The sequence below is a fragment of the Populus euphratica genome, unplaced genomic scaffold (genome assembly GCF_000495115.2).
Source record: "Populus euphratica unplaced genomic scaffold, PopEup_1.0 scaffold110.1, whole genome shotgun sequence".
NCBI lineage: Eukaryota > Viridiplantae > Streptophyta > Magnoliopsida > Malpighiales > Salicaceae > Populus > Populus euphratica.
In genome coordinates this window covers 490,407-506,621 of record NW_011499904.1, presented here as the reverse complement: position 1 = coordinate 506,621, position 16,215 = coordinate 490,407, and the positions used below count along the sequence as shown (strand labels likewise).

The 16,215-nt window shown below is 31.2% G+C and overlaps 2 protein-coding genes across 2 annotated transcripts; both read right to left on the bottom strand.

Moving 5' to 3' along the window:
* Positions 1-5,129: 5,129 nt before the first annotated feature.
* On the bottom strand, positions 5,130-6,108 carry LOC105133219 (miraculin-like). The gene has a single exon (XM_011037099.1). It carries the CDS (start codon positions 5,973-5,975, stop codon positions 5,328-5,330), a length of 648 nt encoding a protein of 215 aa, XP_011035401.1. The 5' UTR covers positions 5,976-6,108; the 3' UTR covers positions 5,130-5,327.
* Positions 6,109-11,546: 5,438 nt separating this feature from the next.
* On the bottom strand, positions 11,547-13,372 carry LOC105133218 (GEM-like protein 4). Its single transcript, XM_011037098.1, has 4 exons — positions 12,942-13,372; positions 12,768-12,851; positions 12,402-12,676; positions 11,547-11,946 (listed from the first exon to the last, which is right to left on the bottom strand). The coding sequence occupies exons 1-4, from the start codon at positions 13,105-13,107 to the stop codon at positions 11,761-11,763; spliced, it is 711 nt and encodes a 236-aa protein (XP_011035400.1). The 5' UTR covers positions 13,108-13,372; the 3' UTR covers positions 11,547-11,760.
* Between the last annotated feature and the right edge of the window lie 2,843 nt (positions 13,373-16,215).

Genomic DNA, 16,215 nt, shown 5'->3' with positions numbered 1-16,215 from the left:
ACAGGAAAGTTTGGAAAATGGTTTTCTGGAAACTATGTTCCGGGAAACAAACATGACCCTAAATGAGAACTGTTTTCACAACTCATTTCTTAGTTATTTCTCAAAATTTTCTTCTTTTCTTTTCTTGTAAGAAGATATTAAAATAACATGAATATCGGTAATGTGGTAAAAGCTTGTTGAAGAAGATCCTAGGTATATACAAAAAATTCAAGGTGAAATTTTGAATAAATTTAGAGTATAATTTAAACTCTGGATCAAATTAAATGATTATTGGAAGAATCTATATAAAATTAAGTTTAGGGATATAATTAAATTTGTATAAAATTAAGTCTAGGGATATAATTAAATTTTTAATAAATTAATTTGATTTATTAATGGATCAAACGAAAGTTTAATTATATTTAAGAATTAATTTGAGTTAAATTAAAGGATTTAATTAAGTGCAAAGACTTAATTATACTTTGAAAGGATCAAATTAATTTTATTAAGGACTTAATTGGTAAAAAATTAAGTTTGAGAGCCCAATTTGAGCTTAATTAAGAATATTAAAATTTTAGATGACTAAAGTTAATTTTTACAAAGTCAATTGATTCAAATTAGGGGTAAAATAACAAGAAAATCAAAGTTTTGTGGTCAATTAGAGGGTTACATTGAAAGAATTTACAGCCAAAAACCTTTTTTAAAAAGGTGTTGAACTCTAGGAGCTTAATTAATTGAAATCGAGGGTGAAATTGATGAAAATTAAAAATTTAATAGTTAATTTGTATAAATCCAAGACCCGGGACCATAATAAAAAAGGTATTGAAACTTTATATTGATATTGAAGTTTGAAAAGGATAAAACTGTATAAAATCAGAAGTTTAATGCCAGTTAGGGATACAATTGAAAGCAATTATAAGCTAAATGACTAAATTAAACTTTACCCAAACCCCTAAATTAAAACCCCAAAGCCAAAATGATACATATATATATATATAACACGTTGTCTGATTATTATTCATCATCTTTTTTTTTTTATCTAAAAAAGCTGCTCAAGTGGGTATTTTTTAGGACCATTTAATGTTTCTTTTCCCCTACTAAACCGAGCAAACCATATACCCCTTTGATAACTTGACATTGTACTCCACCTCAAAGTAGGTCTTGGTGGCTAATTAGCCCTACATCTATTGTGGCGTTGTTCTAAAGTAGCTAACTTAACCAGCCTTTAGCTACCAACTTTTCAAGTCATAATATAAACTTTGAACTAATGGTTGGGATCCTTTTGATTCAAATTAATGGCCAAGATTGGTTCTCAAAAGAGATAAAATGTTCCTTTTTTCACTCACTATAAGTAAGGGTGGATTCCAGACATTTAGCATCAAGAAATTGAAAGCCAAAGTCTAAAGAAAATCAGCTTCTCAACCAGCCATCATTATCTTTCTTTGCACTGGTTTTCTACTTCTTTTTTTGCCATGTTTTAGCCACCGTTAATATCATCGGCACACATTAGATTCTCAATACGACTAGGAACTCCACCAACACCTTTTCTCCTTTACCTTAGCAAGTCTCCCTCTTCCTTTTCTTTTTAAAAACCCTCTAATATCCATTTGCATCTAGAATTATGTATGCAAGTGGTAAAAATATAAATAACAAGAGGTGGATTCGACTCGTTTCGACCTAACCCAAGAAAGAGAGAAAATTCAATTGGGTTGTTAGTTGACCTAACCTGACCCGGCCGGTTCTGACCCAGATGGTTGGGTCGGGTCCAACCTAATTAAAAAATAAATAATATAAAAATATAAAAAAATCAAAATTTTTAAAAGGTATTTTAAAAATATATGTGGGTCCCTTACATGTTTTTTCAATAATTTTATTTAATATCAGGTTATAAACTTACATTTTAAGATATAAATTCAGTATTAAAAATACTCGGTCTTCTAAAAAAAAAATTCAAAAAAAGCTTAAATTAATTTCTTCTTTTAAAAAAAAATGTTTTAGTCTTTGTGCATACAACTAAATCCTACATGTTTTTCATGTATATTTTATATAAAAAAAAAAAGATATAAAATGCAAAATGGATATCATAATTAGTTTATTAATATTCGTGAGGTTTAATCAAAATATCAAAAATATTTCAACAATTATTTTGTTTAATTAATATTTAGAGTTTAGATTTTAATATTTAAAGGTATAAAATTACATTGTAAAGTATATCCTTAGGTATTAAAAATACAAAGTGCAAAATAAATGTGATGTTAGAATTTATAATGGTTAGGATTCCACTTGATATGATAGAGACTATCTCACGAAAGGAGTTTTGCCTTAGATATTAAAAAAATACCAATGGATATAAACACGACTTAGAAAAACAATAAAACAATGATACAGTTTATCTTAGATAAGTGTACTAGAGATTATGCATTTTTCCCTTACATAACTAGTTCCTTACCCAGACTCTCGCATACTATAGGTGGTGACTTCTAAACTCATAATCATTCAATGTTGTGTTTGTCACGACATTGTTCATGATGTTTATTATATATAGGTATACCGATGTAATGTGTCCATTGATATATTCCAGAGACCATGATAATTATTCACTTCTCAATGTAGTAATAATTAATGATGTTTTGACTGCTTGCGTTTTTCCAATTAAAATCATTGGCATAATGAAAATTGTTAGTAATATTTGGAGGGGCTTTCTAAAATTTTTTGCTCAAGTTGAAAATTCTCACTTGACTTTACAGATAGAATCACCGATGAAAATATTAAAAATATTAATATTTAATAGTCCATCGGTAATCTTGTCGATAAAAACTAAAATAAAAGACTATAATCATGACAGATTGGGGCTTCATCTTTTTCTCCCACACACCCATTCCTATCTCTTTCTCTTCTCTTCTCTTCTCTTCTCTTCTCTTCTCTTCTCTTCTCTTCTCTTCTCTTCTCTTCTCTTCTCTTCTCTTCTCTTCTCTTCTCTTCTCTTCTCTTCTCTTCTCTTCTCTCTCTCTCCTTCTCACCCAAGATTAAGCATTCTCTTCTCATCCTAAGGTATATTGTCTTTTTTCATTTTTCTTATTTTTTGAGTTTATTAACATTGTATTTCTTTTTAATTAATAGTTGAAATAAAGCACGCCATTAAGGTAACAATTTTTCATTCCTTTTTTATGTGTTTTTTTGTCATTATTTTTGTTAAATTTTGTGTTGTTAATAATTGAATAGAAACACTACAACATTTAACAGTTTTACCGATAAATTTACTAATGGAACAGATATGTAAAAATAATTACTCGCTTCATTCCATCGGTATATCCCACGAAAAATACTATCGGTAATTATTTAAAAACATTTTAAAAAATTATAAAATAATTAAATTAACATAAATAAAACTCTATAATATATATTCAAAATGCTTGGAAAAAAAAAGAAGAAAATCAACTCAAACAAATTTGCAACAAAAAAATAAAAAAAATAAATTCAACTAAAAAAATTCATATGAAAAAAATAAAGTTGTGATTGCTAAAATTTAAATAACCTATAAATAAATCAACTAAAAATTAATCTCATATGAAAAAAAAACTCATTACAACATTCATACAGTTATTAAGAACAAAAAAAATAAAAAATAAAATAAAAAACAAATATAGTGAGAAAAATCATCAAAAAAGAAGAAACAAATTCTACCTTAATGTAGTTGCAAGTGAAGTTAAGGAGAGAAATATTTTTTTGAAAAGCATATTAATTAAAAATGCTAAGAGGATAAAAAAAGAAAGAAGAAGACATACCCAAGTATGGAAAAAAAAAAGAAGAAGAAAAAGAGAAGGAGGGAAGAGAAGAGAAAAAAAATAGATATTGATGTTTTCTATATATGGGGAAAAAGAAGAAGAATAAGAAATAAGTTTTTCTCTTGTGAAATAAGAGGATTTAGGCTTTTTATTAGGAAGTATTAACGATAATTTTACTGACGAATAATTAAATATTAATATTTTTAATTATTTTATAGGTAATTTTATCTGTAATATTTAATTTAAATTTTGAATTTCAATCCGTTGGTGATTTCGTCTATAGTATTTAAGTGAAAATTTTAAATTAACTGGATTTTTTCAAAAAACCACCAAATAACACCGATGATTTTTCAATCCTTTGATGATTTTGTCCGTAAAAAACAACAATTTACAGTGTAACTGGTAAGAAATAAGTTTTTCTCTTGTGAAATAAGAGGATTTAGGCTTTTTATTAGGAAGCATTAACGATAATTTTACTGACGAATAATTAAATATTAATATTTTTAATTATTTTATAAATAATTTTATCTATAATATTTAATTTAAATTTTCAATTTCAATCTGTTGGTGATTTCATTTATAGTATTTAAGTGAAAATTTTAAATTAATTAGATTTTTTCAGAAAACCATCAAATAACATCGATGACTTTTCAATTCTTTGGTGATTTTGTCCATAAAAAACAACAAGTGAAACCTAGACTGAGAGTAGACAATGAGTATTAAAAGAAGAGTCGGAGAGCAAACCCAGATCAAAAAAAGATTAAGGACTACTTATTTTCTATTGACTAAAGTTCGGGAGAGTGTTTGACTAATTTGCCTACAACAAATAATAATAGAAGTGAGGAAGTGAGGTTCTGGCTTAGCGGTGGGAGGGGCTTGTCCTTTTCTTCTGTATTTGGGTTCGAACCTTACCATGTACGCCTGTCATCCTCGAGGTGTCTTACCTGCTCACTGGGCTTGCAGGATGTTCAGTGAGCCATGAGAATTAGTCGTGGTCACCCATTAGTCGTGGTCACCCTCGAGGTGTCTTACCTGCTCACTGGGCAGATCAAAAAAAGATTAAGGACTACTTATTTTCTATTGACTAAAGTTCGGGAGAGTGTTTGACTAATTTGCCTACAAGAAAAGCAAATAATAATAGAAGTGCCTAGGCACCAACATGAAAAAGAAGAAAAATAAAAGAAATGGATAAGAGAGAGAGAGAGAGAGAGACAGAGTACAAATAATAAGGGAGCTTGCAAGCTGCAAGATGGAGGTGTTTTAGGATCCACATCCATTATAGGCTTTGGATAATCGTTCCGATATGAGAAAAAAAAGAGTAGCAGTAACATCCATTACGTATTTGCAAGTGACTGGCAAACAAAATAAAAGAAAGGGCCGCATTATTATTATTATTATTTGATGAAGCATACATGGATTCATTGAAACACACATCACCAGATCAGCAGAGCCAAACGATTGCTCCACTTGGAGAACCCAACGTGATCACGACAAAGAAAGGCGAGGCCAGCAGCCAGGACAAGAGACATCAGCAGCTAGCCACTGCCCGAGTATTTTCAGCACTCATGAGGATGAACTTAAAGAGCTAACTTTCTTGAAATTAACTAAGAAAGGTTGCAGTGCATCGCTGAGAGACAGAGTCCTAACTCCATTATCATGAATATAAATGCCTATGTCTCTACATAAGGCTCCGCAATCACAAACTGTAGGACAGAAAACTAGCTTGTAATCATCACCTGCCTTCTCAATCTTGAACCAGTTGGTTATTGTTTCAATGCCAGGATTTCCTTCAACCCCACCAGTTGTCACAAACCATTGTATTTCCGAGTTCACAGACTTCTGAATCTTCCACACTGTTGATTGAACACAGATTGATGAAGCAGAAAACTTGATGTTCAGATCAGTCGAGACACGGATGACTCCTTTCTTGGGATTCACAGGGGTGAACGTAAGTGGAAGACCCTTCGATATCTCAAGAGGGTCTTGGACAACGTCAAGCGGGCAGGCTTCGTCTCCTGTGCTGGCCATTGTCAGCCCACCTCCTCTTCCACGGAATACTGGCAAGATGTAATATTCGGTGCCTGCTCTCAGTTTCTCGCCATCAGTGTCGAGCACTGCCTCGGTTGCATCTAAATCACCTGCTATTGATGGTCTTGCTGAGGCTAGGGCAAAGACAAGGAAGGAGGACAGTACTAACAATGCAGACCTCATTGTTATTTCTATGGATGAGATTTTCTTGTTTTTCAATTTGTTGCAAAAACTGAATGGAGAGAAGCTTGGATTTATGGAGCTGGAATTGGAATGCTCAACACTAAATAATGAATTTCTTCAATATTTTTTTCTTCTCCTTTTTAATTTTAAAACCATTATTCGCTTGCAGTGTTCATGGGGAATGATTTTGTAAGTATAATGTCAGAGCATCTTATCTGGTACTACTAGTAAATTACTATTTCTTGGTTGATGCTTATCTTGTCTGCTACTTCTTTATTACAGGAAGAGCGCCTCATCGTTCATTTGTGTTCATGAATCTCTTCTAATTTGCATTTCGACCCACGTGATTTATATGGAAATGGAGAAACTAGTACATAGAACACGTGCACTTTGGCATATCCTTTTGGCATCCAACATTAGTTAATTTGGCTCTTTTTTCACGCAGCATATCCTTTGGCATCTAGCTTTATTTTAATTAATTTGAGGACCACGTGGTATCAAGATTTGGGTGCCATGTAGCTATATGTCACGCATGTAGTTTGGCCACAACCTTATAATAGAATAATAGTAGCGTCGGTGCCCGCAATTCGCTGGAGGCTGAATTATTTTTTTCATATAAAAAATAATATTAAAATATTAAAATAAAGTTAAGAAAACCTATAATAAGATAAATAAATATATAATAATGTTAATTAAGATTAAGCTAAGGTGAAATATTTTACTAAACTCACAGCCTAAATTATATAATTAAAATAACTCAATAAAAAATAAAAAATTATAAAAGTTTTTTTATAAAAAATATGTGAAATATTTTATTAAACTGACAGCCTAGATTATATAATTAAAATAATTCAATAAAAAATTATAAATTATAAATTTTTTTATAAAAAATATGTTAATTTTTTAAATATATAACTCGAATCATTATATCTGAAATAGTTAATTTAAAAAAAATTATGAAATTAAATTTTTAATAAATTAAATATTAAAAATTAAAAATAAAGATTTTATCAATCTTAATTATAAGATTTTTTTTGAGAATTTTGTTAAGGATTTTACTTTAGAATGATTTTTGTTTTTGAAAGGGAAATCATGCAAAAATGTAAGATTTAGTTTTGAGTCTGTTTGGATGGCAGAGTGAATGACGTGGGATGGATAAATGTAAGGAGCTGTTGTATTTGGATATTAAATCAATTAGGAGAATTATTTTGGTGGATATTATATGTCCAAATTATTTTTTTAATAAAAATGAATGAGGAATAAAAAATAATTTTATAAAAATAATATTTTATTTTATTTATTAAAAATAGAATAGTATTTTTAATTTACAGCTGCAAATATCATCTTCATAGAGGCCGCGAGCTGGGGCTTCTTCGACACCAACAAGTCCGAAGACCTTGAAAGAATGGGGGATTCAATCACAGCTTAGGATTCTCTTGCCTTTTTAACTCACTGGTTCAAGAAAATTCCCCATCGTAAATCAAATGGCTTGTACGTAGCAGGAGAAAGCTATGCCGGTACGATGGACTTTTTATATATATATTTTTAATGTTTATTACATTTTCTGCAATCCCACATTGATCTGGTATAGTTAATTACCTAGATTTGTAGCCAAATTTTCTTTAAGAGTCAAAAAATAATGCTAAGGAAAAATAATTTGACATCCGAGTCATTGGTTCAATTAATAAGTTAAATGAGATAATTTAAAAATACAAAAATAATAAATAAATTAATAAAAATTTCAAAAAAAATAATAAAAAAAATCTGACATAAGCCAACTCAGATTATCAAATAATTAAATGTTAAAATATAAAAACTAAAAAAAAAGTTAATTAAACCATGTTGATCACCCACAAATTTCATAATAATAGATATAAGATTGCAATAATCTTATAAAAAGAATAGTTTGAAAATTAATTTCTAATTAATCAAATGAGAACATGATAACTTCATGAAAAAAAAATAAAAAAAATATTGAAACTCAATTTTTAACAAATAAAATATTGAATGATGAAAATTAAAAAAGAATATAATTAAAACAAAGTCAAAAAAACTCGATCCGAGTCCACCCGACTCAAGATACAAAATTTTTGACTTATTCATGATACTAGGGTGATCCTATTTAATAGCAAATTGAATAAAATTATGAAGTTTAATTATTAAATAGTTTAATATTAAAAAATAAAAATAAAAAAATTAATTTTTAAAAATAATAAAAATAAATATAAATTAATTTGAATTAATCTATAAATCTCATGAGTAAATTGAAAAACCTTGATCCGGAGCTGGAGCAATTTTTATTTTTTTTTCTCTTGGTCACAGGCCTACCCCTCCTCGCAAGGAAGTGAAGAGCAATGCCTTTGACATAGTCTACCTCCCCACCCCTGTTTCCTTTATTGGTCTAAGCCAAAAATAAGAAAGCTTTCAAATCAATCCGTCCTAACTCTTGTCTAAGGATTCAAAGTTGGCGAAGTAGTAGAAATCGTCTCCGGCTTGTGGTCATTCTCTTCGTTTGGTGGCTATATAATTGAGATAATTCAATTAAGAAAAATATAAAAATTATTTTTTAATAAATTAAATATTTAAGAATAAAATTAAAATAAATCAATTTAAAAAAAACTCAAAAAATGTTATATCATCTTAACTTTTAAAACAATTGACTTTAGTAATGAAAGTAGGACTCACCCTATAATAATGAAAAAAATTAAGTTAACTTAGGTTAATATATAAACCCCATGACTATAAATACATGATCGAAATAACTCAATAGAAAAAAAAGAGAAAAAAAATAGAAAGATCAATTTTTAATAAATCAAATGTTAAAGAAAAATTAATTTAAAAAAATAATCACGAAAAAAAATAAAAGTCAAGCCGTGTTAATCTTTGAAACTGATGACTTTAGCCATGAACTTTAAACTAATCTTATAGAAGGCAAATCATAAAAAAAAAAATAAAGTAAAACTATATAAAATGGTTAAAAAAGATATAATAAAATAAAACTATATAAAATGGTTAAAAAAGATATTAGCTTTAAAAAAGGGAGAGAAAAATAAGCATATTTGGGCAAACCTCCTAAACTCGATTTAATATCTAAAACTTGCAACTTGTGAAATCATGGATCTAAGGTTCAATAAAAAAAATTAATTCCAATCAATCTAATTTTAAAAAATAAAATAATAACAAAATAAATTTCAAAAAATTACCAAAGTAAAAAAGATTTAAAAAAAAAACAAGGATCAAATTTGATGGAAAAAAAACTCATGGAAGATGAAATTGTAAGAATTGTTTTTTAAAAAAACTCAAAATAAAAAAATAATAATCAAAAGAATGAGAACCAAATTTTAAAGATTAAATATAAAAAGGGGTGAAATCAAAAAAACATTTGTAATTTTATAGTTAAATCAAAATTAAAAACAAATAGGAATCACAAGGACAAAGAACAAATATGAAGGAAAAAAAATTGAATGGGTTAGTCTAAAATTTTAAAAGGGTTTTAACATAATTCGAGTTGGAGAGAGAAAAGAAGAAAAAAATTCTTGTCGATGCCAAATAAAAGGTATGCCCATTCACATATCATCTTATCACGTAAGGGACACTGAAACCTTCCAAACACTGCTCTGGAATGTGGTGTTTGGGGGCTAGATGGATCGTATGCGTCGCCCAAACAACACTAGAGTTGTTTACATGTTGTCACATATAGCCCATGTTTTTTTTTTTTAATAATATTTAATAATATCAATTACAACCATGTTTCTAAGTAACTTTAAAACTTAGAAAAAAATAATATAAAATGACAAAAAAAAAGCTTTATGAAAGTGTTAGGCTGATTTTAACTTTAAAGGCAACAATATAACTATATTATTTTGAAAAGGTCAAAATACTCCTGAATAAAAGGTATTATATTTTTTTTATTCTAGTGTTAAATAAATAATTTTTTTGTGTAATAAAAAATAAAATAACTAATGTAACTTTATATAATTTGTAAAAGATAATGTTATCAATAGCTAGTTCAAAAGTTTTATTGCTTAGAGACAACTTCATCATTATATTATTATAATGAAATGTGTTTTGAGTCCTGATAAACTGTAATTTTCCTAAAAGAATTGGTTTTTTTATTAATCATAGGTCATTAAGTTGTTCTTAGGTCATTTCTCTCCAATGTGATTTGATGAGCTCGTGTATAATAGAAATAAAAAATCTCTAAAAGATTGCATGGAGTGTGTTGCATATGCGGTCCAGCACTATTGATGAGGCTGTGTGCTCCACAACCCTCCCTTGATTTCGAGTGAATTTGCAGAGGGCCCAAGACATGTTGGATAAAAAGGAAGATATTTTGTAAAGGATGCATACGAAGCTTCAAGAGAATTAATGAAAAGCAACCGAGAAAATGATGGCAAGGGAGACACATGGTCCTGTGAATTAATTAAATATATTCTTCCTATGAATTCTGTGCTGTTTGGGACAGTGAAAAGAGATATTTTTTTAAAAAATATTTTTCATTTAAAAATATATTAAAATTTATTTTTAACGTAGCATGTGAAAATTATTCCAAAAGATTACAATCAATGCGTGTTCGGATTAAGGAGAATGAAAATCTGCACATCGAGGATAGGAACTTCCAGTGACAAAGCGACGCAACTTAATTAATTCTTTAAAGTCTTGAAATTAATGATTGTATAAACCTGAAATTTTTTAAAAAAACTCCCTGTTCTTGAGACCAAATGATGACGTTTCTCCATAAACAAACTTAAAAAAAAAAAAAACGAAACGCTGTCTCTTAGTGATAGATGACAATCTTTCAAAGTTCAGTTCAAGAAGGCTTTAAAAACAACCTCGTGAATGAATGTTCAAAACAATTGTGAGAGCTAAAAACAGTTACAGGGGACCCTTTTATCTGGTTGTATGGTCCTGCTAGGCTGCTCTAATTGCCTGAGTTCTTGGTTGCTGGCTTGGTTTTATTCTTTCAGTGGTCTGAGGTTCTCTGTATGATACTCGTCTCTTTGCAAGGACTCATGGCTTTGCTCTGTGATGCTTCAATAAAGCCATGGCTTATCAAAATAATAACGTGGCCCTTGTTGAATTTAATATTGGAACAATCTTCGACTTGGGTTACCAGGAAGGTCCATTATCCTCGGTTTTCCCTCTGATAGAGACAGCTCAAGAATCAGAACAGCAGCATCAATGCCAAGGTTCCAGCCACTTTCTTTTTTCCCCTTAAAAATGTTGGACCAGGGGCACTTACAGGGCCAGTCGATTCAATCCCACAAGATGGAAAGAGGTGCATAACATCCACTGCGTATGCACCTTGCCATTGGAAGCTTCTCTCTGTTATTTTTTGTTCCTTCATTTTTTTCATGGTTTGGTAATGAAAGAAATGACCTCAGATTTCAAAGAGTAAAAGGGAAGAAAAACCTCGTTTTAGTATTTCTTTTTAGAAAAAGAAAATGAGAAAACTAAGAACTTCTACTTGATTGGCTATAAACTACAATTTGATACACAAAAGTATACTTGTGTCTAGTGTCTATTTGTTTTCGTGGCTGCACTTGCCGTGAAATCTCTGTGACTCGTTGAAAAACATTAAAACAATACTTTCCATTCATTATAAAACATCAAAATAATATTTTATACTAGGAAATACATGTTCTTCACAACCCTGTTTCCAAACGGAACTTAAAAGCCTGGCTTTTCCTTCCTGGCCTCAATTAGCACACTTGTCTAATCTAAAAGAGAAACTTCTTTTCTATCTACTTACGTATGTATCCATCTTACAAAATGTCCTCTTAATCTAAGAGGCAGAATTCGCCAAAGAGATTGCTTTGTGTAGATTCTTGAAAGCTTTTTCGTAACGCAAGAATCCCATGAACCAGAACTCAAAATTGTCTTGCGTAACTATTTCTATGTACTTCTGTTGCGGCTTGTCCATGTTCTCACTCCTGTTGGCCCTTTCAATCTTCCTCACCGGTATCACCACCTGCTCATGTGCATCAAAAAATTGGTCAAAATTTTCAACTGTACATACCAGGTCAATTGTTTGATTATGAATTGAAGGTTCAAAAAATAGAAGTCAAAATCAACAAATTTTAACATTATTTTTCAGATTTTGTAGCTTCTTTTATAGTTTAAGATGCGTAGATGTCTAACCTACCATTTGTTGTCCCTTCCTTTCTCATTTGAATTATTCCATAATTTTGTTTAGCTGAGATGTGACTATTATTTTGCGTAACAGGTGATTGAACAAAGGATTTTGTCACGTCCAAATTGACAAGATGATGATCTTCTTCTTTTTTTAAGAACAGAAATTAAAGATGATCTTTAAATCATGGTCCTGTCAGAGATAAAGGGTTTTTTTATTTAAAAAAAGCGAAAAAAATCTTAAAACTCCAGTTTTCGTGCATGATCTGATCAAGAACCCAATTATTGACTCACCTTGTAGGGTTTTCTGACAAATTGTCCATTAGGAGAAGGGAAGGTAATTGATCTCTCACTGCAGAAGGCAACCTTTTCAGTGGAGATAAAAAGAAGTCCTGCAAGAGGACCAGCTGTGGTTGATAAATAGCACTGTGATGCCTTTAATAGCTCTTCTCCTTCTCTGACCCCAAAAACCTGCTTGAAAATATTCTCCCTCCCTCCTTCTTGAATTATCTTTGCCCCCAGTCTCAGCTTGCCTTTCACTGTTCCAGAGAAGGTAGCCCCCAATTTCACTGCAAATTACATTATCTCACATGATTAAAAAAAAAGGTGCATAAATGATTTTACTTCATAGTTTCGTCGGAGTCATAGTAAGACTGTTACCGTGGTCGCGAATCCTGTAAGCAAAAGTACTGCTTTTCCTTCCTAGTTTTTTCGTTTTTCCTGGCTGTGAATCCCATTTATTACCTGCAGTACTTGATGAATAAGCTATCAGCATCAATATATGCTAGGCACACATATTTAGAGGCAGAGGAAGACAGGGTCACTGTGACTTACTACTAGTTTTGGAGGAGCTTGGAGAACCCTGAGAGGAATATGGACTTTGCAGCAAGCTGACAGGCTCAGATAAAGAAGATGATCTTTCTGGGGTTGTCTCAAAAGTTTTAATGATCATCAATGGACTTCCATTGAACTCGTCTGCAAACTGACCCTTCATGCTCATAGTTTTTGTCCAACACGCACAGAGAGTAGTCCTCAAAGGAAAACCTGATAGCTTAGCCTATGAATTTGCCTGATGAAGAGATAAAAAGGAGGTGTATATTGCTACTTAAATCATATAATATTCTCTGTGGTCTTTTTCCACAAGAGAAACAGATATGTGAGTGAAATTTCAAAGATTCTTCGATGTCATGTGTGAAGAATTGAATGGAAGGGAAGACTACTAGAAGAAAATGATGTTGCGATTTCCAGGCAATTTCCTTGGCTAAGAATGTGGGAATACATATATATATATATATATATAGAGAGAGAGAGAGAGACACACACACACACACACTTCATTCTTCCTTACACGCGGCAAGGAATTTCAAGTCAATAAAGGTGGCCAAATCGAATACTTGCAAAGTTGATATAAAATAATGTGATATTTTAAATAATGAAATTAAGAATTTATGGTGTTGGAGTAGTTGAGATGGGAAATTTTTATTTATTTAAAGAGCATGACAAAGGAATTTAAGGAAATGATCAAAGGTCTTCAATAGTAGGATCATATCAAACAAAGGATCAGTCAACCAACAAGCGTATTCATGGCAACATTGAAGCAAGCGAAGGCCGAAAGGCAGCACAAATCTGAGGCTGAAGCCAGAAGCCGAATAGGAAGGATTTTGAGGATGGCACCGTCACCAGCAAACCCTGAGCAGCAGGCGATTTTCACTATTAGTCATTCAGTCCGGCAGGCCGACCCCCAAGTCATAGACAGCACAAATAGGCGGCTTTGAAGCCTAAGGTCTTTGACCGTGGAATTTTATGTCACACGTGATCGGGACAAGTATAAACAGAAATGACTTTTCGGGCACTGTATTTTAAAGGTATTTTAAAATTTAAAATTTTATTTATTTATTTTTAATGATTTTTAATTATTTTGATATATTGATATTAAAAATAATTTTTAAAAAATAAAAAAAATATTATTGATATACTTTTTTAAATAAAAATCACTCTAAAAAATAAACATAACTACACCTACAAACATACTAATCAACTTTTTTATTTTTTTATTCTTGATTCCAGCATTTCATAAAAAAAATAAAAAAGTTCTGAATAGAGCAGTATTTTTAAAGAATATCAATATCTAATTAAATAAACTAATAATCATTTATATAAATAAATGAATGAATAAATTATTAACAATAACAAAAGAAGAAATTTATAAAATATTAACAATAACAAAAGAAGAAATTTATCCTATATGAGTAGAGTAGTCTTCCAGCCTTCCTTTTCTCTATGCGGGCGCTATATGCTGTATCCATCTAATGAGGTAGACGTTTGAGAAATGCCCGCGACTGGGATGGGAAGGTTGCGGCAGAAGCAAGAAATCAACCAGCTGCGAAGTCACGACCGAAACATAAACAGTAGGTCGGTGGTTCTGAGAATCCTTGCGGGAAGAGGCAGAATCCTTGTGGCGGGAGGAGAGGCTGAAGAAGGAAGCATCCTCCAAGGAAAAGGAGAAGGAAGTTCCAAAAATAAGAAGGCTAAGATGTGGCAGAAACACCATTAAAGTCTAGTAGAAACCCGCAGAATTCTAAGTTCTGATTCAAGGAATTTTGAGTTATGACTGAGTTCTGAGTTGACGCGAGAATAAATTAGTTAATTTTCAGGAATTATAACTGTTATAGAGTAATAAGAGACGCCATTATGAACCTTTCCAATCCTCCCTCTTCCATTCTTGTTCTTGCTTGCAATTTCCGCCACCATGAGAATTTCATCACTAAAAAGGCCGAATACATAGTGCAAGGGTTCAAAGCCTGTAAATAACAAAGGGCCCATAAAGAAGCATAAGCCCAAAAAATCTGTAACTAAGCCCATTGCAAAGGAGACTGGTTTGAAAAATTCAAAAAGTACCAGTCAAGCAAATTAACTTCCAATAGACAGTGTAGCACATGCACTAAAAGTGAACTGCAGATTTACATGTCAGAAAAATTTTGTCTGCAACCGGGCCCCTTTTTTATGAGCACACCTGTGTAACCTTCGAAGGTCAAACTTCAAGACCCCCGGAGGTGGGCTCAGGTGGCTAAGAGAATTGGGTTGGATGGGCCTGAGGACTAGGCCTAGACCAGCCCATCCTCAACAGCTCCTATCTTCCTTTCGGGCTGCATCATCTAACTTAGTTGTACGGTATGGGCTTAGTCCAGCCGGGTCAATGGCTCAGACAAGTGACCAAGCTGGCCATAACAGCAGAAATGCATGAATTATTGACGCATGGTTGCAATGGTAATAGAGTAATTAATGAAAATTACAAGCAGGAAGAAAGACGACTTCAGCACTGTTTGTTTTTGTATTTAAAAAAATAAAATTTTTATTTATTTCAAATTAATATTTTGTTTATTTTATCAAATTATTTTGATGAACTAAAGTTAAAAAATATTTTTTAAAATAAAAAATATTATTTTAATATATTTTTAAATAAAAAATATCTTAAAAAACAACTATAATTACACTTTTAAACACTCCGACCAGTAAGCTGCTACTGAAGGCAAAGCTGAGGGCGTTCCGAAGGAATGCAAAAGTTTTCTCTTTTGGTTTTCCTTTGTGTCTTCGTCCCTCTGTTTTTGTTTTTGTTGTGATTTCTTCTTGGAAAGGTGTGATATTGGAGTATTTATGATGAGAAAACAGAACCACTTGATAATGCAAGTAAGATGACGTTTGATTACTGTTTCATATAACAGTAAGATGACGTTTGATTACTGTTTCATGACTAAAATGACAAAAAAAAAAAACACAGACAAAAATAATAGGATAAAAAAGCATGTTATCTTTTGGTCCTGTTCAGTTGACCTATAAGGATGGAAAACAAAATACAGTGTTTAATGACTTTTTCCCACCTGGAAAGTTCAACACGCTTTTTCGTGGAATTTTTCTACAATTTTATAGGCTGCTATGCCCTGTTGTAAGCTCTATTGATCGACAACATGTTAACCAATCTTTCCCTTTGAAAATGACAAAGAATCCTTTATCTTGCAATGTTTAGTGTTTACAACAGTGTCACGTATGAAGCTCAGTGTCTTCACCTCTGTGTAGTTTGGGACTCCGTCTATGCAGAAGTGGGCAAGCG